This window comes from Hypomesus nipponensis, chromosome 14 (assembly GCF_054491055.1).
Source record: "Hypomesus nipponensis isolate SF chromosome 14, ASM5449105v1, whole genome shotgun sequence".
Taxonomy (NCBI): Eukaryota; Metazoa; Chordata; class Actinopteri; order Osmeriformes; family Osmeridae; genus Hypomesus; species Hypomesus nipponensis.
The window spans coordinates 13,667,739-13,692,053 of NC_140374.1; the positions used below are offsets into that span (position 1 = coordinate 13,667,739).

General features: G+C 47.9%; 4 protein-coding genes across 6 annotated transcripts; 2 read left to right on the forward strand and 2 right to left on the reverse strand.

The window, feature by feature from the left end:
* Positions 1 to 5,065: 5,065 nt before the first annotated feature.
* On the reverse strand, positions 5,066 to 10,597 carry csnk2a2b (casein kinase 2, alpha prime polypeptide b). 2 transcript variants are annotated; one of them, XM_084673073.1, is made up of 13 exons: positions 10,401 to 10,597; positions 9,538 to 9,697; positions 8,356 to 8,467; positions 7,945 to 8,046; positions 7,514 to 7,564; positions 7,312 to 7,371; positions 7,105 to 7,188; positions 6,547 to 6,657; positions 6,348 to 6,449; positions 6,144 to 6,244; positions 5,847 to 5,995; positions 5,494 to 5,576; positions 5,066 to 5,397 (listed from the first exon to the last, which is right to left on the reverse strand). In XM_084673073.1, the coding sequence occupies exons 1-12, from the start codon at positions 10,567 to 10,569 to the stop codon at positions 5,500 to 5,502; spliced, it is 1,278 nt and encodes a 425-aa protein (XP_084529199.1). In that variant the 5' UTR covers positions 10,570 to 10,597; the 3' UTR covers positions 5,066 to 5,397; positions 5,494 to 5,499. The 2 variants fall into 2 exon arrangements, with proteins under 2 accessions (XP_084529199.1, XP_084529200.1); XM_084673074.1 differs by having other exon boundaries at positions 9,538 to 10,521.
* An 8-nt stretch (positions 10,598 to 10,605) lies between these two features.
* cfap263 (cilia and flagella associated protein 263) lies at positions 10,606 to 14,586 on the forward strand. Its single transcript, XM_084673077.1, has 8 exons — positions 10,606 to 10,871; positions 10,969 to 11,098; positions 11,198 to 11,356; positions 11,613 to 11,768; positions 11,976 to 12,212; positions 12,679 to 12,786; positions 13,818 to 13,973; positions 14,218 to 14,586. The coding sequence occupies exons 1-8, from the start codon at positions 10,801 to 10,803 to the stop codon at positions 14,389 to 14,391; spliced, it is 1,191 nt and encodes a 396-aa protein (XP_084529203.1). The 5' UTR covers positions 10,606 to 10,800; the 3' UTR covers positions 14,392 to 14,586.
* A 5-nt stretch (positions 14,587 to 14,591) lies between these two features.
* Positions 14,592 to 20,162, reverse strand: znf319b (zinc finger protein 319b). The gene is given in 4 exon segments (XM_084673076.1): positions 14,592 to 18,922; positions 19,421 to 19,591; positions 19,888 to 20,000; positions 20,003 to 20,162. Coding segments are annotated over 4 exon segments (1,797 nt in total). The 5' UTR covers positions 20,118 to 20,162; the 3' UTR covers positions 14,592 to 17,524.
* A 1,009-nt stretch (positions 20,163 to 21,171) lies between these two features.
* usb1 (U6 snRNA biogenesis 1) lies at positions 21,172 to 24,135 on the forward strand. Of its 2 annotated transcripts, XM_084673079.1 has the most exons (8): positions 21,172 to 21,844; positions 22,004 to 22,141; positions 22,258 to 22,493; positions 22,738 to 22,921; positions 23,151 to 23,204; positions 23,340 to 23,445; positions 23,700 to 23,780; positions 23,868 to 24,135. In XM_084673079.1, exons 2-8 carry the CDS (start codon positions 22,005 to 22,007, stop codon positions 23,973 to 23,975), a joined length of 906 nt encoding a protein of 301 aa, XP_084529205.1. In that variant the 5' UTR covers positions 21,172 to 21,844; position 22,004; the 3' UTR covers positions 23,976 to 24,135. The 2 variants fall into 2 exon arrangements, with proteins under 2 accessions (XP_084529205.1, XP_084529204.1); XM_084673078.1 differs by lacking the exon at positions 21,172 to 21,844 and having other exon boundaries at positions 21,887 to 22,141.
* The last annotated feature ends 180 nt before the right edge of the window (positions 24,136 to 24,315 follow it).

The following is a 24,315-nucleotide window of genomic DNA, read 5'->3' on the forward strand; positions in this document are numbered from 1 at the left end:
AGAGACTTTAAAGCTAGGGTGTGGAGGGGAGGGTAGTAAGGGGGTAGTGGCAGTGGTGGATGGGGGTTTGAGTGACAAGGGGTAGGTAGAAGGTAAGTGGGGGGCACTTGTTAGACGTTGCACCTGTACTTTTCCATTTGGAAGGAAGGTTGGGGGGGGGGGTCGACGACGACTAATGACTGAAGAGAGCTGTTTTCCCACCTCAGCCTGGTTGCCTATGACAACACGTGATGTACAATCACCTCTCCTAGATCTATCAGCTTGGGTCTCTCGTTTGTAATTACAGCAGGGTCAGCGGTCCACTCCAGTGGAGGATTACCTGTAATTAAACCAGTGGAAACTTCACAGAAAGAAGAGACACTTGGTTAACGTTCTGTCTTTTTACTGTTGTCTGCGTTTTGGAGTTTGTTGTACCTGTCCATTTCCCTCTGAAGCATGTAGCCTTCCTGCTATGTTTACTTTTGAAATTAAATTAAATTACATTTTTGAATTATAATCTGTCCTGTGTTGCACTGTGCTGCTGTGTTCTGTTACAAGTTTGTGTGCCGTGTAATAAACTTAAGGCGAAAGATGTGATGTGTATGCTATTGTAATGTTGTATACACCGTTTATTTGGTGTAGTCGAGGTGCACTGGAGAGCCTTTTGGTGAGATAGTAAATGAGCAAAATACAGAAATTAGATTGAATTCATCGCATCTAATTCCTGTTAGAAAGAACCACAATCAGCCAGTCAACCCAGAGAATAAGCAGCCAGAAAACACACACGTACCTACATATGGAATGACACTATTACATACAAACAACCCTGTACTCCTTTCTCACATGTCAAATGTTCCACCTGGTTGTTGCAATTTTTTACAATCACTTTGACACTCATTTCAGAACCTTGATGTTCTTTTTCAAATCTCCATACACAAAACTCACAACTGATGATAAAAATGCACATTTTTAAAAATGCTAACATGATTTTCAATTGCTTGGATACATTACACGTACACCTTAGATCATGGGTTCATTGAACTATAATCACTTAACATCAAAGTATTACGATTTTAAAATGCAACTCACGCATAACATCTGAAATGTCTGTCATTTCCTTACATTACAATGATCCAACTCTCAATTGATACTACTGCCCAAAATGTAGCTGTTGCATTACTCTTACAGTTTTTTACAATCACTTTGACACAAATTCCAGAACTTTGATGTCTTTTTTAAAAACTCTGGATACAAAACTCAAAACGGTCATTACTTGTAACACACACTGTCACATGATCAAAGCATAGCATTATGTTCATATCTCTAAAGACACCTTGCGCATGCAGAATCATTAGTTCAAAAAACGAATTTATCATGAAATACCATAGGAACATTCACTTAGATTATCCAAAGACAAGACACCTATAGTTTCACCATATAGTTGTTTGTACAATCATTAAATATTGTACAACAAAATATGTGATACATGTTTCATAAGATACTACGTCACCATAAATGGACAAAGGGGGAACACTACAGACAGTGGAATCATTGAGCAAAATCAGAAATGTATTGATGAAATACAATCAAATTACAAAATGTCTTTGTTTTTTTGTATCAAAGCAAACATTAGCTACAAAAGAAAACGATGCCACAGTACGTGAACCTGTACTGCAGTGTTCCTCACCTGGCTCCAAAAACAAACGAAGCAAAATAAAGGATTGATTACTCTCCTATATTTCCATCACCCCTGTCTAGTGGATTTGGCAAAGAACTGTAAGAGTAGCATTTCAGATGTTATGTGTGAGTTGCATTTGAAAATCTTAATACTTTGATATTAAGTTGTGTGATTTTGAACAGATGATTATAGTTCAATGAACACATGATCTAAGGTGTATGTGTAATGTATCCAAGCAATTGAAAATTATCTCAGCATTTTTTTTTTTATGTGCACTTTGATCATCAGTTTTGAGTTTTGTGTATAGAGATTTGAAAAAGAACATCAAGGTTCTGAAATGAGTGTCAAAGTGATTGAAAAGAACTGCAACAACCAGGTGGATCAGATTAGTATCTTATGAAACAGGTATCACATATTTTGTAGTAAGTGAATGGTATTCACTTATATGGTATATGGTATTTCATGATAAATTTGTTATTTGAACTCATGATTCTGCATGCGAAGGTGTCTCAAAGATATACAAATACAATGCTTTGCTTCGAACATGTGACAGTCTGTGTTACAAGTAAGGACTGTTTCGAGTTTTGTATCTAGCGTTTTGAAAAAGGACGTCAAGGTTCTGAAATTTGTGTCAAAGTCATTGTAAAAACCTGTAAGAGCCATAGACCCTCCAGGTCACCTGGCTCAGGTGTGAACACATGCCATGTGAACAGACCAGGATGACCAGCGCTGACCGGACACTCAGCTACAGCTAAATGTTTCATGGGGGATGAGAGATGTGGACATGTGGACAAACAGAGGAGTCAGGTTGTAGGACAGGAAGCACAGTCTCCAGTTTCCTTTCTGAGGAGGAAGTTTATATTTCAGTCACACTTTTCTGAAGTTACAGTGTACACACACACACTCCACCTTCAAGGCTCGCTGAATTATTTGAAACTATTGAGGCCATGCGGTGGGGTGGGTGATGCTTCACAATGTTAAGAGGTATTTGTACAAGGAGGTGGCAGTTGACAAAGTTACGTGGATTTTTTACTGTATTGTCGCCCAACAAACATCTCTCACTGCCCATCCTGTCAAGTTTTCCTCTACGGACTCTGTCTGTCCTAAACCAACTCATTATTTTTTCAACTAAATTATTTGAGAGTGATTTGTGTTTATCTGGATTGAATGCCCCCCCCTTTGTCTGGTGTCCACTGAGGGGATGGTGAGGCTGTTAGGACCTACAAGTACATGGGTGTCCAGCTCTCCAACCACCTGGACTTGTCACCGAACACCGATGCCCTCAACAGGAAGGGACAGAGCGAGAGGCTGCAACAGAGACGTTGTCGTACAACTTGTTCAGCAGGGGGGGGGGGGGGGGGGGGGGGTGACTTGAGTCTGGGGGGAGAAGGCCAAAGGATAAAGAGGTGTTGATGCGAGAGGAAGGAAAAGGGAGTATCTCATCGGATACTGACTGGAGAAGGTGGAAGGTGTGAGATCCAGAGGGCAGGATGTGGAGCAGTGGGCTGTGATGAGGCGTTCCGCCTTCAGGGTCGTCAAGTGTCTCGAAGCAGACAAGATGGTCTCCAGCTTGATCTTACACGTCGACCCTAGCACTGAGGGAAGAAGGGGAGGACAGAGGAGGAAGTGGAGAAGAGTCGACGTGGGTTAGAGAATACCCCGCAAATATTACAGCTTCTATAAACACAGATAGCCATAAGTACAGCTACTATAATCACAAACAACCCTAACAACTGGGGACTGGAGCCCATTGCAGGAGTGAGCTGGCCCGGACTCTCCATGTACTTAGCTGAACTGTATTAGGGTAGAGCCATAGCTACTATGCTAATGTAGAACTACAGCTCCCATCAGCCAACAGGAGCTGAGATGGAGGAGAACACAGAGAGACTTCATGTTCGATAGTGACAATTAGCTGACCCACCCAACACTCAGCAAAGTGTCTGTTGAACTTGATGACAGTTATGCAAGTCTGGTTACACAGGATGCCTCATCTATATAGACTCACTGGAGAACACAGCAAGGTCGGTGTATGAAGTAGATTGAAATACTAGATGATTCATGTGCCAAGGGCTGGTCACTGGATCTCAACATGCACAACCTGGACCAGACTATGTCACTTTAACTGTGCACTAGTATTGAGTCTAACACACACACACACACGCACCTAACATCAGAGCCTTTGTAAGGGCTCTCTGGTGCTTGATTGGCAAGTAGTTATCCACCAGCTGCAGCTCATAAGGGTGTGAAACTAATAAAGGTCCTGCTACACATGGCATGAACAACAGTGTTCCATCCATGTCATGAATGACAGCAAGGTCTGATCTGTCAGCAGTTACAACACCCAAACAAACTTCTGTTCTTGAAATCATCTTGTCATCCACCCGTTATCCTGACGCACATCAATGACTTGCAGGTAGAGCCTTTGTATGCGCCTGTGTGTGCGCGCGTGTGTAGGATGTGTGTGTGTGTGGGTACTCATGTGATGCAGCCACTTGCCTGTCAAGTTATCGACCTATCATGTTCCATAAAGATTACACAGGTAATGATGCGAGTGTGGGGGCAGGTCTGGTTTCATCTCAGCTTCTGATCACTTAGTTGGCTGGGCCAGGCCACCAGCACCGACTACATTTAGTCATTAAGCAGACGCTCTTGTCCATAGCGACTTACTGTAACATTCCCTCAAGGCAAGTAGGGTGAAGTGCCTTGCCCAAGGACACGTCATTAATCCCGGCCAGAAATCGAACCGGCAACCTTCTGATTAATAGCCCCACTCCCTAACCGCCCAGCCATCTGACCCGACTACCAGGGCTGTAGACAGGGCCATGCCCTGCTCCCTGTTCAGAGGACAGCATGGCCGCCTTTAGTCGAGGAAACCATCTAGTAGTCCAGCTGAACTGTCGAGTCAGTAGCTAACGATCATAACGTATTAATGACCTATTCATTAAGCAGTACAGGGCATGATTTGAACCGGGAGCCTCTCCTTGATCCGAGGTCAGGTGCTCTATTCACTGAGCTGTACCCTACCCTGTTCATTTAGAAACTAAATGACCTCTCTACAACCTTACCCCCTCTGCCCCTGGAATGTCCCAGCCTCCCACCTCTGGGATAGACAGGGAGACGGAAGTCACAAGACAAGACACGTTCATCTAAATAAAAATCATTTTATTTCCATTAATATTACTGTCATCATCATCATCATCAGCGGCATCGTCATCATCATCATCGTTGTCGTGGTCGTTCTAGCTGGAGCACAGAGGTCCACCATGTCAGGAATACAACAGCAGAATGGAGACAGACCTGAGGTCTGTCAGGGACAGGCTACTGGACTGGTAGACAGACAGCCGGGGGGGGGGGGGGGAAGGGGGGGGAGGAAGGGGGGCAGTCTGGCACTCCTTTTCATTCTCCATGCTTAGATTAACAAGAGGGGGGGGGGGGGGGGGCTTCTGTTTACCTACTGAGAAAGGGAGTGTGAGGGAGAGGAGGAAGGGAGGGATAGGACAGGAAGGCAGCAGTGACGGTATCAAATGAGTCTCATTGGGTCTGGCTGCTTCACACACAGCTGGGGCCAGCCAACGGCAGAGACTGACACAGAGAAGGAGTGTGTTTGTGTGTGTGTTTGTGTGTGCGTGCATGTGTGTGTGTGTGTGTTACTGGTGGGCATTGCTTTGATCCACAGTCACTGTACACTTGTAGAGGTTTCTGCCACAGAGGGGTCGAGAGACGAGGTAACCAACATCCACCTGAAACAACAAAAAGAAGGGAGTGGTTCTCCTGACTAAAATCATTCATAATGTGTGTGTGTATGTGTCTGCGAGAGTGTGTGTGTGTGTGCATACCAGTTCTCATCGAGCTGTAGTTGATCCAGTGGACACCATGTTGCCATCAGAATTGGACAAAGACTGCTCCTTTACCACGGGGTCTGGAGGGAGAAAGACTGGCGTCACTGGAGGCAAAACCGTGTGTGTGTGTGTATGAGTGTGTGTGCGCGTGTCTGTGTGTGTGCGTGTATTTGCGTGTGCACGCCTGTGTGTGTATGAGTGTGTGCGCCCGCATGCGTGTGTGTTTCAGCGTATGTTTAGAAGCGTGTGTGCGCGCGCGTGCTTGGGTGAATGAGTTTGTGTTTGTGTATGACAGTGTGTGTATGACAGTGTGTGTGTGATAGTGTGTGTGTGTGTGGGTGTAGACCTACAGAAGTAGGGGTGCTCCATGGCCTCCGTGGCCGTCAGCCTCTGCTGGTGGTCGTAGCGCAGCAGCTTGTCCAGCAAGTCCAGGGCCTCTGGACTCACCAGGTGCTGGTTCTCAGTCTGGACAAACTGCTCCCAGCGCTTCCTGCTCTGCCTGCAGGGGGCGGCCCAGGCCGGGGGAGGAGTGGGGGATGGGGGGAGCGAGAGAGGGAGTGAGAGAGAGACAATTGGCGAGTACGGGTAGGTGAGGTGAGAGAGTGTGGGTGAGTTTGGGAACGAAGAGAGAGGAAAGAGATACTCACTGTCCTAACAAGTCCTTGAAGCGAGGGTCCAGTTCGATGTGGTATTTGCGCAGGTATCCAAACAGCTCGTCGGTCCCCAGCACTTTGGCAATGCGGACCAGCTGCACACACAACCACATCCCATGTATCGAGGCTGATGGGGTCATATCTACAGTCCACATTCATCCTCTGGTTAGGTGCGCTTATGTGTGTGTGTGTGTGTACCTGGTCGTAGTTGTCTTGGCCGTGGAAGAAAGGCTCTTTCCTGAAGATCATGCTGGCCAGCATACAGCCCAGGCTCCACATGTCCAGACTGTAGTCGTACATCTGGGAGAACGACACACTAACAGTCAGCTACACGATGGCCCACCACACACAAACACTCCCTCTCTCTCTGGGCTAGACTGTCTGTGTGTGCTCTTACCTGGTAGTCCACCAGTAGTTCAGGACCTTTGAAGTATCGAGACGCCACCCTGACGTTGTACTCCTGGGCAGGATGGTAGAACTCCGCTAGGCCCCAGTCTATCAGACGCAGCTACACACACACACACACACACACACACGCACAAACACACAGGACAGGTACACACACGCACGCACACAAGAGCCCAAAAGTGCACGCACAAAACAAAAGGTCAAATGGATTGAATGATACCAATCACACTGAATGGGAATGGGTTGGTCTCTTTCAGACTGTCTGCGGTCAGGTTTGTGTGCCTGTGTGTGTGTGTGTGTGTGTGTGTGTGTGGCTGCTGCCCTCTGGTGGGCAGTCTTAGTTTTACCCAGATACAGCCCACAACCAGCATTTTAGAACGCTCTCCCATGGAAAACCCATGGATCATGCAGACCTGCATGAGTCTGACAGGACTGCTGTAAACACAGGCCATTCATGGAATAGTCTGAGAGTAGTAGACTGAGCTTAGGCCAGGAGAGACAACACGCACGCACACGCACACACGTGCTGGACAGAGGGGCTGCCTACCTTCCTCATCTGGTGGTCGATCATCACATTGTGAGGTTTGACGTCACGGTGCATGATCCCCATACTGTGGCAGTAGTCCAGAGCCTGGGAAAGAACACACACAATGGCAGAATCAGCCTCCGGTTTTCTTTTCTCTCTGTCCAAAAACAGAGCGAGAGCGAGGAGAAGAGAGAGAGAGAAGAGAGAGAGAAGCGGTGCAACACTCACCTTCAGCAGTTCATACATGTAAAAACGTATATCAAAATCTGTTAACTTCTGGTAGAGCTCCTGAGGGGACAACGAGAAAGAGACTGAGGAGCGCAGGGCAAGGACACACACACACACACACGTACACACACACACGCGTGTGTGCCAAATGAGATCTTTTGATCATTTTCGTAAAAACAACAAGAGAGGAGACATGTTCTACCTTAAAATCTGTGTTATTGATGCATTCAAAGACAAGCGCAGGCGTTCGGGACTGCAGAGAGAGAAAGACAGAGAGAAAGAGAGAGAGAGAGAGAGAGAGGGTAAACATGAGAAACAAATCTGAAAGGGGGGGGTCAAATCACCAGAATCAATCAACATCTCCAGAAGCTTTAGGACATCATCGTTACTCAGAGCAATGCTGAGATGGAGGTGGTTAGCCGCAGCTTGCTCACAACAGAAGCCCTTACAAGTGTATGTGTCAATGAATGTAATTATTAACTCATTTCAAACTAATTAGTTCCACGCAAACAAAGCAGTCTCTGGATCCTAAGTTTGAGAAACACTGTAAAACAGGACGTCAGCTTAGCTGGTTCCACCAGGGGACACACAGGGAGCAGAGAGAGGTAGATGGAGAGAAAGAGATACACATACCACAGGGTCCTTTACTGTGTCGACCAATCGGATGATGTTGGTTCCTCCTCTGAGGTTCTCCAGAATCTTGATTTCACGTTTGATCTTCTTTTTCTTGACAGGCTGGAGACAAATTCACAACCAATCAGCAGGCTGGAGACACATCCACAACCAATCAGCAGGCCGGAGACACATCCACAACCAATTAGCGGGCCGGAGACACATCCACAACCAATCAGCAGGCCGGAGACACATCCACAACCAATCAGCAGGCTAGTTAAACACCTTTCCTTTCCGAAAAGTGGTTTACTGTGGGACTGTGTGATGGTGTGTTTACTGCTGTGATGGGGTCACTGAGTGTATTGCTGCTGTGCTGGTATGATGCTGCTGTGCTAACGTAGCAGCAGGAGGACCTGTAGCAGCCATGTTCACCTTGAGGATCTTCACCACCACCTTCTCATTGTTGTTGATGTTGATAGCTTCAAACACCTCGCTGTACTTCCCCCTGCCCAGCTTGCGCACCAACTGGTAGTCCTCCTGGTTACTGGAGCCAGGGAACACAGTGAGGGGGAGGGGGAAGGAGAGAATTGGGGAATGGGAAGAAAATCACATGACTCACATGGTCCTCATTCCATTCTAGGAGGTTCTAAACTGTCTGGTAGAAGACTGTTTGTTTTACGGCAGAGGAGAGGAGGGGGCATTTGAGCCACTTTTTAAGCTCCAGCCTGAGGGGCTGTTGGTTATAATACTGGTCTTTAAGCCAGCACTTCTGTGTATAATGAGACATTTCCTGGTGTGACATATTCAGAATATGAGTTAACTTCACAATAACACTGTGCACACTTTTTAATATGTGTTCAAATCATCTGGATGCCTTTTCAGATGCTTGCGTGTCTTATCTCATTTTAAAGACAGTGGGCAATGTCGTCACCTACCACTCATGCTGTGATGACAACAAACGGACGACACTGATCTGAAACGCAGGGGATATTGATTGTTCCTTCATCCCTCTGAGAGGATGGTGTTTCGGTATGGATGAGTATATCGGATGTGAGGAAACCATTACAAATCTAAGGCGTCATTCTCGGACGCGTCCGGGCCCCAGGCCGAGCGGCCCTGCGGCACCTCGCAGATAGATGACTCTACTATCCCGATCGATGCTGGAGCTCGTCTATAATAATAGCGCTCAAGGCGCAGACTCGAATTAAACGAGGATATCCCGCACGCTCCCGTGAAAATCTTGTTTACAGGGCCGTTTCACAACGAAAGAATCAATTTCATAAGAACGACAATCTAGTATTAGTATGACGTGTTAATGACGGTCTGTTATCATATGACCCAGCTCAAAATATCCATCCCTACTAGTCAAAAGCTGTTCGTTATTGATTTGCATGACCACTCATGTAAAGCCATTCGATTGTGGATGGCTACTACCATAATATGGTTAAGGTCTTACAACAGCCTAAATGAACTACTTTTATTCTCCATAATTAATATGAATAACTACTAAACTATGAAACGTGCTTGACTTGATTGTGCTTGTGATGTGAACATTTCTATCTCGTGACTGATGTTTTGGACCAATTTTAAACTTTAGGAATAAAAGCCTCTCACCTCCAGCTGGGCACGTGGGCCTCATAGTCCCAATATTCCCTGCTCTTCAGAGTGTTGACATCGGCGTACACCCGAGATTTACTACCGGCCGCCGGGCCCGGCATTGCGAGCACCGGAGCTCGGTCTGTGTGGAGGATGCGATTGCCACTGAGCTCTTTTGCTGTGCAGGCAACAGAAACAGCTCAGACCTTCCACCGGTCGTATGACGTCCCGCTAGCCTACTTTACAGCTTAAAAGATAACCAATTGCGCTGCAGACAGCTAACAATTAGCAGCGCCTGTCGCATGGATTGTCAGCAGCAGCTAAACCGACTGGGCTTCAAGGTTCTGGATGAACGAGGGGGGAGAGGAACCGTCAGATATAGCCGGAGTTAAGACGAGGGGGAGGGGAGAAGGTGTATTGAGGTAGACGAGGTGAAATAACAAACTGGCCTTATTACTTAGCTTATATTAAAAGTTTAGAACATCGTAATAAAAATTCCCAAAAACTAAGCAAAGATGCAACGATTCTGGTGTTAAGGAATCCAAATATTGCTTCCTATATTGGGCCTGAAATCCCGAATCCGACGCAATGAGTTCCTACGCGAATACATCCGAGTCAAATCAAACGTATTCCAGCGCGGGGGGGATCTTTAGAAAAGGAAAACCCCAATCATTAAGAAGTAGTTGGAGTTATAACGGTTCACCCCTTTTTACTAAACGGCATACTGACTGGTCGCTATCGCCGGTTGGAGAGGGGGTGGAGTAAAAATCGATGTTGTTAGCTCGCTATCATGCTATCTCTGAGATATCGCACCACCGATGAGTGCGGTGCGGTGCACCCTCGCTGGGGCGCGTGGCATAAGCAAGCGCGATGAAAACCACCTCGAAATCCCTTCCAAATCCGGCGGAGATCGGGTTTTTGGGGTTTTCTTTTAGAAACCCCCCCGGTCCTTATTCCGAACCGCAGGGAACCGGATTGCCATGGAACAGCCACCCGGAAATGAATACCACATGGACAAACTCGTGGGATTGCAGTTCGCTTAATTTTCATACAGCAACAGTGTATAAGACAGCGCCATCTTGTGGGTAGGAGACATACACAGCCTCAAATATTATTTTATCTTATCTCATCAAAAATCTTCGTTTGTTTTATTCTTCCGACCAGATAGCATGCATTTAGCCTCAAACGACATCAGAAATCTTTAATAGATCTACGTTCGGAGGAATCCCACGTGACACACAACTTCCATCCACGACACAAGGTTTGTTTACCTTAGCAACCATGGCTGAAGTGGACGAAATAGTTACTGAAGCAGAGAAAAGACATATCGTCAAACTTATCGCGGATTTAAGGTAAAAATTGTATTCCAAAATGTTATGTTATTATCTTTAGTTAATTATCTCTAATTGTACTACAATCCCCCTTCCTGAACTGTCCCGCTGTGACCAGACGCTCCAATGCGGTTCTACGGGCAGAGACGGACATGTACGAACGGTACATCAACCGTATCGACCCCAGAGACATGATCCTTCAGCCGCCGTCCGAGAGCCAGGGTGCCACGCAGCCCGAAGCTGGAACAGTAATTATTGAACCATCTGGTGAACCATCTTGTTCTTGCACACCCAATGTGGGTGTATGAGCTTTTAAAAATGCAATGCGTGTGTGGGTGTGCGTGTAGAGCCGGAGGAAGTCCAAGGCCAAGACCGCAGCTGTAGACTGTAAGCCGCAACTGACCCCGGAGCAAAAATGTGATATAGCGCATAGAGAGCTGGACGAGACACGAGAGGACCTGGAGAAACTGAAAGAGAGCACTGAGAGAGTCCTTCACAATTACAAGGTGAAGCACTAAGCACACACAAACACACACAGTGCATAGTGAAATCAGTCTAATTCTGGATCAATGAACTTCTTATTCTTCTCTAATATCATAATGTTACAGTGTTGGGCCTGATAGTTCCCCTCATGACACGTTGTGGCCTATCTCATGCTCTCTTATATCCCCAAATACACACACACGCACACGCACACACACACACACACACACACACACACACACACACACACACACACACACACACACACACACACACCAGGCTACTTTGGAGGAGGCTGACATCAGGCTGGTGGAATTGAAGAAGGCCAGTTATGAGTTTGACCGGGATGTGGCCAAGGTGCTGAAGGAGAAGAGAGGGGTGATAGTGGCGGCGGAGAAGATTGTCAGATACATGGAGGATAGGATGAGGGCCAAGGTGAGCGATACTGCTCCAATTGTTTCGACTAAGGGTGCAGTCGTGCCATACGCGAGACGCAACCGATGCCCGTTCTAACCTTCTATCATCCTATTTACTCCTTTGACTGTTTTTACTACGCCCTCCCATCCTCCGCTACTCTGACTCTCTTTTGGGTCTCTCTTTCTCTCACTTTCTTTCTCGACCCACGACCCCCTCCTCCCCCAGGACACGCTGATGGAGAAGCTGCGCCTCAGAAGCGCTGCGCTGCAGGTGCAGAAGAGGAAGCTGCAGCTGCAGCTGCGGCAGAAGGAGGAGATGGGCGAGGCCCTCCTCGAGGTGGACTTCAAGCAGCTGAAGATCGAGAACAGCCAGTACCTGGAGCGCATCGACGAGCGCAACGCAGACCTCCTCCGACTCAAACTGCAGGCAGGGAACACCCTGCAGGTCCTCAACTCCTACAAGGTACTCTGGAGGGAAGGGCCTGTCTGACGACAGCACTTGACGCACCACCCTGGTCAGACGGCATTAGGGACACTAATGGGCGACGCACACTTTTTCCATTTGCATGTTAGACATTGCCTTCATATAGAAAATGCTTTTATCCAAAGCGATGAACATATATTGAATATGGGAAGTTTTGCAGAAAAATCAAGGATCAGAAGGGCATTGTTCTGTGTTTCGGTGGTCAGAGGGTTTGTAACTGAGTGAAGAGTCGAACGGGGCGGGCAGTGGAGGAGAGGAACAGAACAGTGTAACTATGTCCAACTGAGATTCGGTTGAGAAACATTAACATCGATTTACATTTGAATTTCCCCTGTGTGTGTGTGTGCGTCTCATCTTACAAAGATGTGTATCGAGAGGTGTACTGCGTGCATCTTGTTAGACAAAGGTGTGTATTGAGGATGGATATTGCGTTGCGGTGTTTCAGAAGAAGCTGCAGATCATGACTTGCGAGTCCATGTTGCTGAGCAGTGACATCGCCTCTAGGAAGGACATGCTGGTGAAGATAGAGGAGGAGGCCCTACAGGCCGAGGAGGTGACACCCCCCCCCACACACACACACACACACACATTCATAGATCCATGTAAAACTGGTTCCATAAAGCACACATCTATCATAGCTCAGTGGTTTAACATGTGCAGATCAGAAAGCTGCAGGTTTGTATCTCATTATTTTCCCACCATTGCAGATACAAGCTCTTTAAAACCAGAGCATATGGCATGTGAAATGTCATATATACAGGCTTTACACATACAAATGTACTATACCAGTGGTTCTCAACCCTGTTCTCAGGGACCCCCTGTCCTGCATGTTTTACATGTTTCCCTGCTCCAACACACCTGATTCAAATAAAAGGGTCGTTATCTAGCTCTGTAGAAGGCTGGTAACGAACATGCATTTGAATCAGGTGTGTTGGAGCAGGGAAACATCTAAAACATGCAGGGCAGGGGGTCCCTGAGGACAGGGTTGAGAACCACTGTACTATACCATACAATAGTTTTCTATAGTTTACTATACTAATATTAGTAATGTTATTATCCTATTGTAATGTTATACTATTGTAATGTTATATCCCAGCACAGGCTATGCTGACAGCTAAGCTAATTCATGTAAGATGATCTGTTTAGCTCAGTGGTTAGAGCATTTGAGTAAGAGGTCACACGCTCAACTCCCCCTTTGTACGTAGGTTGTTATGTTGTTGTTGATAAGTGTCTACTAAGCGCATACACAGTATGACTCAACAACATGAACACGGTTCAACAGCACAGTTCATCAGATCTCCTCAGAAGCGGGATGCACAGAGGAGGACATGGGGAGAAGGGGAGGGGGCGGGATGCACAGAGGAGGACATGGGGAGAAGGGGAGGGGGCGGGATGCACAGAGGAGGACATGGGGAGAAGGGGAGGGGGCGGGATGCACAGAGGAGGACATGGGGAGAAGGGGAGGGGGCGGGATGCACAGAGGAGGACATGGGGAGAAGGGGAGGGGGCGGGATGCGCATGTACAGACGACAGGCAGATCAGGTGTGTATTCACACGGTCATGTGTCCCTGTGTGTCCTGTCAGGAGCGCTTGAAAGCCGAGACTCTGAACAGGAAGTTGCGTGGCCAGCTGGCGGACTACCGGGTTCCTCATGTGCTGCAGTACATCACGGCCAAGGACTCCCACAGCCAGCTGGAGCAGAGTGTACGCACCTGGGAGAGGAAGGTGGAGATCTCTGAGGTAACACACCCTTCCTCGTTCACGCCCATGGAGGTAGAGCCTAGGAGATGTTCCTAAGAATGCTTGGGCCTTACAGCCAGCCTATGCACTTAGTGGAGTTGCAGTATGACAGACTTTAACCAAGAGCTTATAATTGGGAATAATTCCACATTTCCTATAAGCGTTTACTAAATCAACATATATTACATTCAATGACTGTAACACATCCTGAGGTAACTGCTGGTATTCCAATACTGTCATCCAGATGGCTCTGAAGACTCACACCAAGGCCTGGAACAAAGTTAGGGCCTCCGTTGGGGCGGGGCCAGGACCAGGGCCAATAGCGAGTGCAGTGGCCAGGCTTGGGCCAATCACAGGACCCATGGCTGGGCCCAGGCCAACCACAAGGCCCAGGGGAGGAGCTGTGGTGGGTTGGTGAGGCGTTCCTACCTGTGGATCCACTCTCCGATAGCATCTCTCAGCCTCTCAAGCCTTTTATAAACCCCTAAGACATCTGGGTATGGTGGAGTTGGTGTGCACGAATGATTGCATTGAGACAACGGATGGAGATGTATATGGATGGCTATCCTTGCTTATTCAACTTAATTATCCTGCAATAAACCCAAAAAGTCCACCAGATTTCCTTTATAAATGAAAAAAAGTTTATTTGTTAGTGCTGTGTGTATTGAATGCTACATACAGACAGATATCTTAGCATGAATGTACACAAACTGTACGTTGCCACGTAAATGGTTCTTTTTTTTTTCCTTTTCTTCTTTTGACTACATCATTCACATACTACAATTTGAAAAAGCTATAAGAGGATTGCGTGCCGTCTGACGCACAAACACCAGGGACAGATAACAGGAGCTAACACAGCGGGCATGCAGGGGAAGGAGACGCCAGGGACTGTGGGAACCGTCAACACGCTAATCTCCGTACGCCACCCCGGGTCCTAAAGACCCCTCCACCACTCTCGGGTCAGCCCCTTTGAATCTCGAAGGCCCTGTCATCTCCTTCCAAGAATATAGATATTCATATAGATTTTAAAGAATATTAATACAAAATGAATATAAACACAAAACTTGAAAACATAAAAAAAACATATACAGTACTTTTTTTTTTCTTTTTTTCTCTATTCCAAAATTCAATCCCCAACTGCTCCCGATGTCGTTTAATGCCAGATGAAGGAAATCAACACGATGAACAAATGGAACAGGTGACAGGGAGGCCAGCTCAGGCACAGTGGCAGTGGATAGAAATACACTCGGTACAATACACATGGTACAGTACCAGGAGCACACTGGACCCAGTACACACGGGACAGTACCAGGAACACACATGGTCCAATACCAGGAACACACATGGTACGATACCAGCAGCAGGCCAGACAACACAGACTCTGGAGCAGCTTGGGGCTTCAGCGTCCCCCTGACCCCAGTTCAAAGGCCGAGCAGACGTCAGACTGAATCCCAGTCTCGTATGAAACATACTCCGAGCTGCCCTGTCCTCTGGGTGTAGAACACTTTTCAATACTGCACTCAACAGATCCTACCTTTGAAATGCTTCAATGACTGAAGAACAACACACAGCCACGTGAACAGCCCACCCATCCCCCCCCCCCACACACACACACACACACACACGACTGGACCTGCCCATCTGAACGAGCTCTACCTCAGAACAGGGTCCACTCAATCTCATGGTTGGAAAGAAACAAAATCAAAAGTCAAATCTATGGCAGACCATGCAAGTCCAAAAGTCTAGACAAAAACCAAAGAGGGTCTTTGGGAAACGCCTTCCCTTCTAGAGACGTCTCGAGCCTGCATGCACTGCACTAATGACTGATACGGAGCAAAAAACATGGCCTGCCCTAACGCAACTTTCAGACAGCTCACTGTGGTCCTTCAAACATGGCTCAAAACGTCTTTCCTCCTAATGGAACTGTGGAGGAACTGTGGAGCAGGAGGGGTCCGAAACTAACCTGTGGAAGGAGAATGCTCTCCATGGAACCTTGCAACATCTCATCACAAGCAGGATGGACGTCAGAGAGAGATAAAACAGTTTCAACAGAAAGGGAAAGCAAACCCACTTGCATACTATTTACACGCAGAAGAAGCTTATATCAGGTGTTCTGAGACAGTTTTCAGCACAGATAAAAGTCTAAACTGATCTCTGCTGGGATATGAGCTGAAGATTAGTGTGAAATATATATATATATATTTCTATATGATGATGTGAAGCTGGAGCGGTGAGGAGTCAACCATTAGGGTCACTAAAAACGTTGGCTGGTTAGATTCCCCTCAACTGGGCTCTCTGGGGCGTTGTTATGGTGTTTAGCGTCTGCTAAATGTAAAATGTGTTTTGGTACAAACTAGAGTTGCCACTATCATGGCCACACACATATACACCCACATACAGCCACTCACTAATATTTTGTATATTTTTTCCACAAAAGCACAACAAAACTAGCCCCCGGCCGCCCTCCCGTTATTTCTTACAAATAAAAAAAGAATAATTAAAAGAACCCCAAAGCTTCTCGTCGTGGGCTTGATACAAAAGAAAGCGTAGAAAGAGTAACTGCACAGAAGATGATGACGGTGTGTGGGTGAGTTGGAAGAGTGCGTGCTGCTCCTGCAGCAGTGGGAGATGTTGGTGATGGGACGGGCTACCCCCCCCCCCCCCCCCACACCAACACCAACACCACCCTCCTCCCCCACCCAGGCTGGACACACGTCCGCTCCATCGAGGGTTAGTAATAGCACAGCATACTGGAATCCAAACGTGAGAAGCAGGAGAGACGTCAGCAGACTATAGATGCTGACGGGCAACTTACAGTATAAAACTATTTTCAAGTTCTTGGTAGTCTATGCAGAATCTCCATAGGTGGGGGTCTCCAGAGTCACAACGGCCGCTGTTGGCAACAACAACAAAAAAAGCTAGTTTGGGGTCGCGCCGCGGGGCGCCACGCCCGTGTAGAGGAAGGGTGGTCAGAGGGCGGGAGGGGTCCTCCTCTTCACAAACCTAAAAAGGTTACTTATTTACACAAACAAACAATTGGCTGGACTAGACAGAAATGTAGGCTAATGTGGTGAGTTACATTTCTTCTTCTCTTCTTTCTTTAAGGAGTGGGGGGGGGGGGGGGAACTGGTTCAAAGGGAGAGAAAACATCAAGGTTGACCTAGTCGAGGAGCCAGTATTCCTCTAGTCTATAAAAATGTAAGTAACACGTTCAATCAGGATGGGGTGATTCTTCTGTCCTTTAGAGAAGTAGAAGTTAGACTTGGCAGCACGATGACTAAGCTGTAAGACCCTTTTAATATGAAACAAAGGAAGATTAAAAAGAACCTGTAGGGGTTTCTTCTTGGGGTAAGGTGGGGGTGGGGGGGGTTAGTTTTCAGATAGAAGGTAATCCTGCAGTGTTAGGAGGTTCTCTGTCAAGCTGGAGGGGTGGGGGTGGGGTTAGGGGGGCAACTGAAGGTTTGCAAGCAGGGTTATTTATTTTCTGTGCACTGTAAGGAAGAAACGAGGGGGGTGGGGTGGGGTTGGGAGGGGGGGGTGTTATTAGTAGCCTAGATGCAGGGAGGGACCGGGTAGCCCCCTCCCTCAGCAGTGTGCTGTACAGTGTGCTCCTGTAAAGAGCCCAGGTCGCTGAAACGCTCCCCGCACCACACACACTTAAACTGGGCCTCGCGCGAATGCACACTCTGGTGCTTGGCCAGGTGCTCCCTCTGCTTGAAGCCCTTATCGCAGCTGGCACACTTGTAGGGCTTCTCGCCCGTGTGCACGCGCCGGTGCCTCTGCAGGTCGGAGGTGTACTTGAAACGCTTCTCACAGTCGGGACACTTGAGGGGCTTCTCGCGGGACGGGTCGCAGCGGTGCTGCACGAACTCGGACGACGACAGGAAGCGCCGGTCGCACAGGGAGCACTTGAGCGGCTTCTCCTGGCAGTGCGAGTTCTGGTGTCGCTGCAGGGTGGAGCTCTTCTTGTAGCCCTTCCCGCACACGTCGCACTTGTACGGCTTGTCGGCCGAGCCAGAGCCGGAGGACGACTCGCCGCACTTGTGGCGCAGCAGCTCCCCCGACTGGCTGAACTCCTTCTGGCAGGAGGCGCACTTGAAGAGGTTCTCCATGCCGTGGACGTGCTGGTGGTAGAGCAGGTGGGAGGGCTGCAGGAAGCCCTTGTCGCACAGGTTGCACTTGAAGGGCCGGTCGGCGGGGTTCTTGTGCGTGCGCCGGTGGCGCACCAGGGCGTACTGCTGCTTGAAGCTCATCTGGCACTCCTCGCAGTGGAACGGCCGCTCCTCCGAGTGCGTGCGCTCGTGCTGGCGCAGGTCCGACGGGCGCTTGAAGCCCTTGCCGCAGGTGGCGCAGCGGAAGGGGCGGGCGCCCTGGGGGTGGCACGGGTGGTGCAGCAGCTCCGATGACTCCTTGAAGTGCAGCTCGCACAGGTTGCACTTGAACAGGTGCTCGCCGGAGTGGGCGTACATGTGGCGGACCAGGTGAGAGCGGTGCTTGAAGCTCTTCTCGCACACGGCGCACTTGTACGGGCGCTCGGAGCTGTGCGTGCGCTGGTGGTGCGCCAGGTGGGACGACTGGCTGAAGCTCTTGTCGCACGTGTCGCACTTGAAGGGCTTCTCGCCCGTGTGCACGCGCTCGTGGCGGGCCAGCTCCGACAGGTGCTTGAAGCCCTTCTGGCACACGGAGCACTTATAGGGGCGGTCGCGGGCCGAGGGGAAGGTGATGGAGGAGCTACCGCTGGCCGACGCCCCGTCGCTGGACGGCTGCTGGGGATTGGTGGCGGAGGAGGTGGGCGTGGCGTTGCCCGAGGAACCGGGCCGGTAGGTCTTCTCACAGATGGAACACTTCATAGGGTTGCTGCTGTTGTGCGAGGTGTGGTGCTGCGCCAGCGAGGTGAGCAGGGAGAAGCCCATCTTACACACCCCGCACACAAACGGCTTCTGCTCCACCTAGGAGAAGATAAGATAGTGCTTTATTAACCTCCATTACAGAGGAGATGCGCACGCCACCAGCACGCGCTGGGGCGGTGAGAGCCGTTCCGTTCCGCGGCAAGCTCCTCAAGCGGACGGGCCCGCCGACTGTGAGATGCGTTTCAACTGGACGTGCACCTCCAACTTGCAGAGGCACCGGATGAGATTAAGGACGCGATTTTGCTGGCGCGGAGCAAACACCGCAAAACACCTTAATATCTAGAATAGAGGGGGGGGGAAAGCACTTCAGTCAAAAAGATTAGGGATTAAGGATCACATGGTTTTCGGTCAAATTGTTCAGAGAAATCATGGGAGGTTTTAGGGAGATCAATGTTAGAATTCAACAGCATTGTCATGATCTGAGTAGGTTTTTTTTGCTCCGAACGGACCAATTTTGCTCCAGCAAAACCAAGGCCTTAAAATACTCACGGCTGGAGGACATGAGGACCTGGAGGGACGAGCCTTGAGCCTGCTCACCTGCACGCACTGATGCTCCAGCAGGTCAGTCGCCTGGTGGAAGATCTTCATACACTGGGTGCACTGGAAGGAGCGGTCCTGGCTCACCATGCACTGGTGCTCGTGTGGGTTTGCCAGGTGGGAGATATCGTGGCCGCAGGCCCCACACTTGTGTCCTCCCTCCCCTCCTACCTGCGTGCGGAGGGAGACACGGATCGCTTCTATCAGCACAAGCGGGGGTGCAATGCCACATGCTACATTCACTTTGTTTGCGACAGGTCAATCCTGCATCCTATTTTTTTTATTACAAAGATTCATGGTTCTTTTGAGCAGGAAACCTTCCGTGTACAGTATGATCACCAGCAAACCAGACCATGAGAGAACCCCCCCCCCCCCCCATTACTGTCATAACAAATCGAATAGGCGTGCCAGTGACGGCAGGCCCGGCAGAGCCCCAGGGGTGGGTCCGGGTGTGGAGCCAGGCCTACCTGCAGGGAGGGCTGCTGGGCCTGGGCTGGGTGCTGCTGCTGGCTGTGCTGGCCTCCTCCGTGCTGCTGGGCCCCGTGGTGCTGCTGGGGCTGCTGCTGCTGCAGGCTGGGGGGTCCGGCTGGAGCACGATGCCGTACACCGCGCAGCCCAGGGCGTTCTCTGCCCCCGGGGGGATGGTGTGGACCACCGGGGGAGGCGCCACAGCATGTTGCTGCCATGCCTCGGTCATGCGGGCTCTGGTGTAGGGATTCAGCTTGGCAGCGGATGGGGACCTCTTTGTGGGGGAGAAAGTGGAAGGTGAGTGAGCAGGCTGGTCAGTGTGGGGGTGCTGGGCACCTTACAATGTCATCTAAAGCCAACTGACGTGGAGGATAATGGAGAGTGGTTGTTACGGGAACGGGGGTGTCTTCTGTTCTTCAGGTTGCACAGGATTTCTGCAGAGAAGACAATACCAACAAGAAATAGGATTATTTCACCTTTCGATAGCTATGTTATGACTCCCATGGAGATGTGCAAGCCCTTGGTTTTATAACTTTCCAATACAACAATGTCCAACCAAAGCCAACTATTAGCCAGGCTGAGATCATATCGTAACAAGATCACATCAGTAAATATTATCCTCGATTGTGTTTAAACATTTTATTACGCGTCTATAGTGTCACAAAGACTTTCAGGAGATGTCAATCAATCAACTTTCTGATATTAATGATCTGATAAATCAATCAATGGTCTTGCAACGACAAGTAGAAATTCGCCACAAAACCCTTGACAGCGTTCTGATTCCAAGTCTATGCCGACCCTACCGCTCATGATTAGCATAGCCGACGTACTAGCTAACTAGCTACAAGCTTAGCTAGGTAAAATTGTCTTATGTATACCCAACTTCTTCACCATAACCAATACCAAATTGATTCAATATATTAAATATTACCACCCAAACGTGAACTACGCAGATGCATGAGAGCGGGATTAACACGAATACAATGAAGCATCATTCAATTTTTTGAGAGGGCGGCTGATGCCCATGGCTAACGTTAGCTAGGTATCCTTAGCCGCCGGAGACCTAGGCTAGCTTGGCTAAAAAGCTAACTCGCTAGTAATGTTTACGGGGTTCGAAAATATTTGATGTTGGAACATCTAATCTTGATAGAAGATGCACCGCTTGCAGGGTACTGATAATTTGACAGGTAGCTGAAGACGGGATAATTGTTAACATACCTTGACCGATTGCATGAGCTATTGGCGGGGTTTACAATTTTGACAGAAATTGGGAAACCGTTTTAGGCCCAAAAACACGTCCCCTCTTCGTTCGTATCCGCAGACTCAGCCAGTCGTTCTCTTGTCTGTCTGACGCGTTCCCAATACCAGGGCCGGAGAATTCGGAAATTGTCAATCGCTAAAAAATGCCTAAATACTATAACAATTATTTGAACGGCACATTTAAACACTTCCCTCGTCCTCGTGTGGTCGTATTATAGCTTAGTTGTACTTTTTTAGGTTAAATAGACGAACATTTAGGATAAAACGGTAGGTAGCAATCGGGCTAGCAAAAAACCCTGCCCCGGCACAGGAACATGAATAATCCAATTTTTAATTGGCATGCTCACAACACACCCGGAACCTGCTACGAATAGCCAGCTTTCACCATTATTCTGTTAATAATATGATGAGTAGATATTTGTAGTTTGAGTTAGGGTAAGCGAGATATTTTCTCTGTTTATAATTATTTTATTTTCTAGCTCAATATTTTACAGGTCTTTGTTACTCATACATCTAGATATTAATACGATTCATTTTATGAAGTAGTGAATATTCAGTGACAACTACTGCTAAGAAAGACGTCTGAAAAAGAGATGTGTAAACCAAGTTGAACATTTATTAAAACCAAGAAAATGGATACGCTAGCGATATTCCCATTGATGTTGAATAAAAACGGAACGCAGGACCGTGTACTGGGTATGGAACCTACGTTGAATTACATGTTGTTTCAACGGGGGCATCAATTATCCTAACAACTGTTTGTTTACATCGGAAATAACGCCGGTTCCCTGTTTTGCCGTCTCTTGTAATACGCCTGGAGCCACAGCCGAATTAATTGTTTCTTTGTTCCCATAGGATGATGTTAGTTAACTACAGTAGCAGCTCTGAAGATGAAACTGAAGTTTTGGAAAATGCAAAGAGGCGCCAAAGTTGTAACAACGATGACAGGTTGAGGAAGAAACACAAGTCAGAGTTAGAAGTCCCCAGTCACAGGTATAACGAAAATAATGCTTTTTCAATTACATATATTTAACAAATGGGCTCATCAGAACAAAATGATCTGTGTGAAGTAATGTCTCATCCAGATATAAACCTCTTTGTATTGTCAGGAACAACTTCAATGACCATGAGTCTCTCTCAGTTACTGGTACTACTGCCAAAAGGCACGAGTCCAAAACGAAGTCAGAAGCAGCGCTTTCCAGACTGCCACTCCCTGACAGCCTGTTGGACATGTTCACAGGGGAAGGGGAGGACTCTGACACGGAAAACAGCATACATCATGAAGGACGGATACGCTCCTTCAAACATGAGAGGGGGAACTGGGCCACATATGTGTACTTTCCATGTAAGTTCATGTCTTAGTCTAATCAGCCCTAAGGCTTCACGTAAATGTTAGGGTGGACCAACAGTTTCAGTACAATTATTCTAAGCCATGCACCTGTACACAACACACTTCCCAAATATTAAACACCAAGTTGCTATAAACAGGGACCGAGGCAAGAGGTACACACAGGGTAGAAAGGGGCAGCTGCTTCCTGTTTGGTTGCACACTTTAAGCGCCCTCTCCATCACATCCCCTTGCGCCACAGACCTTCCAGAAGAGGAGTTCCTGGAGCTACTGGATGAGATGCTGGCATTAGCAGCGGCCCATGGGGTCCCGCTCTCCCGGGCACAGGACTTCCACCTCAGCATGTCCCAGACAGTGGTCCTGCGACACCACTGGATCCAGCCCTTCATACAGTCCCTCAGAACCGGCCTGAGCGACTGCAGGAGGTCCGCTGCTGTCCTCGCTAAACGCCAGCCCTAACAAACTTTTGTTATTTTTGCGAAAGGAAAAAAAGAACTTTATAGATGTGATATTATTTCTTAGCATCTCTAATGTCCAATACGTATTAGTCTCTTTAATGTCCATTTTGAAATGTGTGTGAAACTTTAACCTGTATGTTTAAGCATAGGGAAACCTTACAGAGGAAAGATGTGATGGAGATCCTTTTTTTTGTAGGCTAGTGTGTTCAGCAGAGAAACTGAGGGTCTACTCCAATGCAGAGAAAACGAGGTACTGTGGATTCTTCATGTTCCCAAAGTTCTGAAGAACAAAATTTGTTGTCAGGTCTTGCTCAGAAACGAGTTTAGAGAAAGGAGAAAAGGAATATAGAACTTTCAGATTCAACCATACCACTCTCTTTTGTAGAACCTTCCTGGGGATGGAAGTCTCTAGTGGGCATTCTCAGTTGTTGCAGATAATGAAGACAGTAGATGGAACCATGGAGGAGTTCCGCCTGGATACATTCTACAAGGTCTGGAAACCAGCGCCTCACACTACAAATTCCCCTCTCATTGAAACACTAGAAACCTGTCTTTTCCACACAATTTTTGTCATCTCCCAGTCACCCTTGGTTGCACTGATCCGCCCCTCTAGTCAATGTTTCTTTTCCAGTGATATGTTCCAAACTCGGACTGCAATATGAGTCCAGAGATGACAAAGTAACCAACAAAAATCAAAGTCAAGTCACACTTTAAACTACTAACCATCTCATCTCTCTGCTACTAGAATCCATCGTTCCATGTCAGTCTGGCCTGGTGTGCGGGGGACTTTACTGGTTGTATGCGTACCTGTCTACAAAAGCTCCAGGTGACTCCTCCTTCGTCAGACACCCTCCTTGTGTAGCCCGACTCGGTCTGTTGAGGTTTGGATCCAGTGTTGTTCCTTCGTCCTCAGGGCCTGGTGGACTGCCATGAAGATGGACGGTTCCTGCTGAGGGTGGACTGTCAGGAGCTCCGCTGCAAATCAGGGAACAAAATCTTTTCTTTCCCCTTAGTCTGCTGATATTTCAGTGATGTACACGACCTTCTCCTTTCCCTTGGTCTGCTGAGGGAATAATGCTGGTGTAGGACTGCTCAAATAGAACTCGGATCGGGTCTGACCCTATCACCATCCTTTTACCTGATGTATCATTTATGCTGTAAATAAAGATTATTTTATCATATGTCAAACCTTATGTCATTATCACCTGTGACATTAGCAGCCTTAAAATAGACAATGACCAAACCAGTAGAACCACTGCAGAGGTTGTTTTTGTTAATAGTCCCAGGAAGTATCACATGCAGATTTGGTGTACTGGTTCATTAGAAGTGTTGCCTTCTGCAGATACAGTATGATTAAATCA

Excerpts from the sequence above, each read along its gene's own strand:
- cfap263 (XM_084673077.1), top strand. The coding sequence starts at position 10,801 with ATGGCTGAAGTGGACGAAATAGTTACTGAAGCAGAGAAAAGACATATC. Across the intron at positions 10,872-10,968 it reads AAACTTATCGCGGATTTAAG|ACGCTCCAATGCGGTTCTAC; the intron begins GTAAAAATTGTA and ends CGCTGTGACCAG. Across the intron at positions 11,769-11,975 it reads AGGATAGGATGAGGGCCAAG|GACACGCTGATGGAGAAGCT; the intron begins GTGAGCGATACT and ends CTCCTCCCCCAG.
- csnk2a2b (XM_084673073.1), bottom strand. The coding sequence starts at position 10,569 with ATGAAAATTAAGCGAACTGCAATCCCACGAGTTTGTCCATGTGGTATT. Across the intron at positions 9,698-10,400 it reads GATTTGGAAGGGATTTCGAG|CAAAAGAGCTCAGTGGCAAT; the intron begins GTGGTTTTCATC and ends TTGCCTGCACAG. Across the intron at positions 6,245-6,347 it reads GCCAAGACAACTACGACCAG|CTGGTCCGCATTGCCAAAGT; the intron begins GTACACACACAC and ends TTGTGTGTGCAG.
- usb1 (XM_084673079.1), top strand. The coding sequence starts at position 22,005 with ATGATGTTAGTTAACTACAGTAGCAGCTCTGAAGATGAAACTGAAGTT. Across the intron at positions 23,205-23,339 it reads TCCAATGCAGAGAAAACGAG|AACCTTCCTGGGGATGGAAG; the intron begins GTACTGTGGATT and ends TCTCTTTTGTAG. Across the intron at positions 23,446-23,699 it reads GCCTGGATACATTCTACAAG|AATCCATCGTTCCATGTCAG; the intron begins GTCTGGAAACCA and ends CTCTGCTACTAG.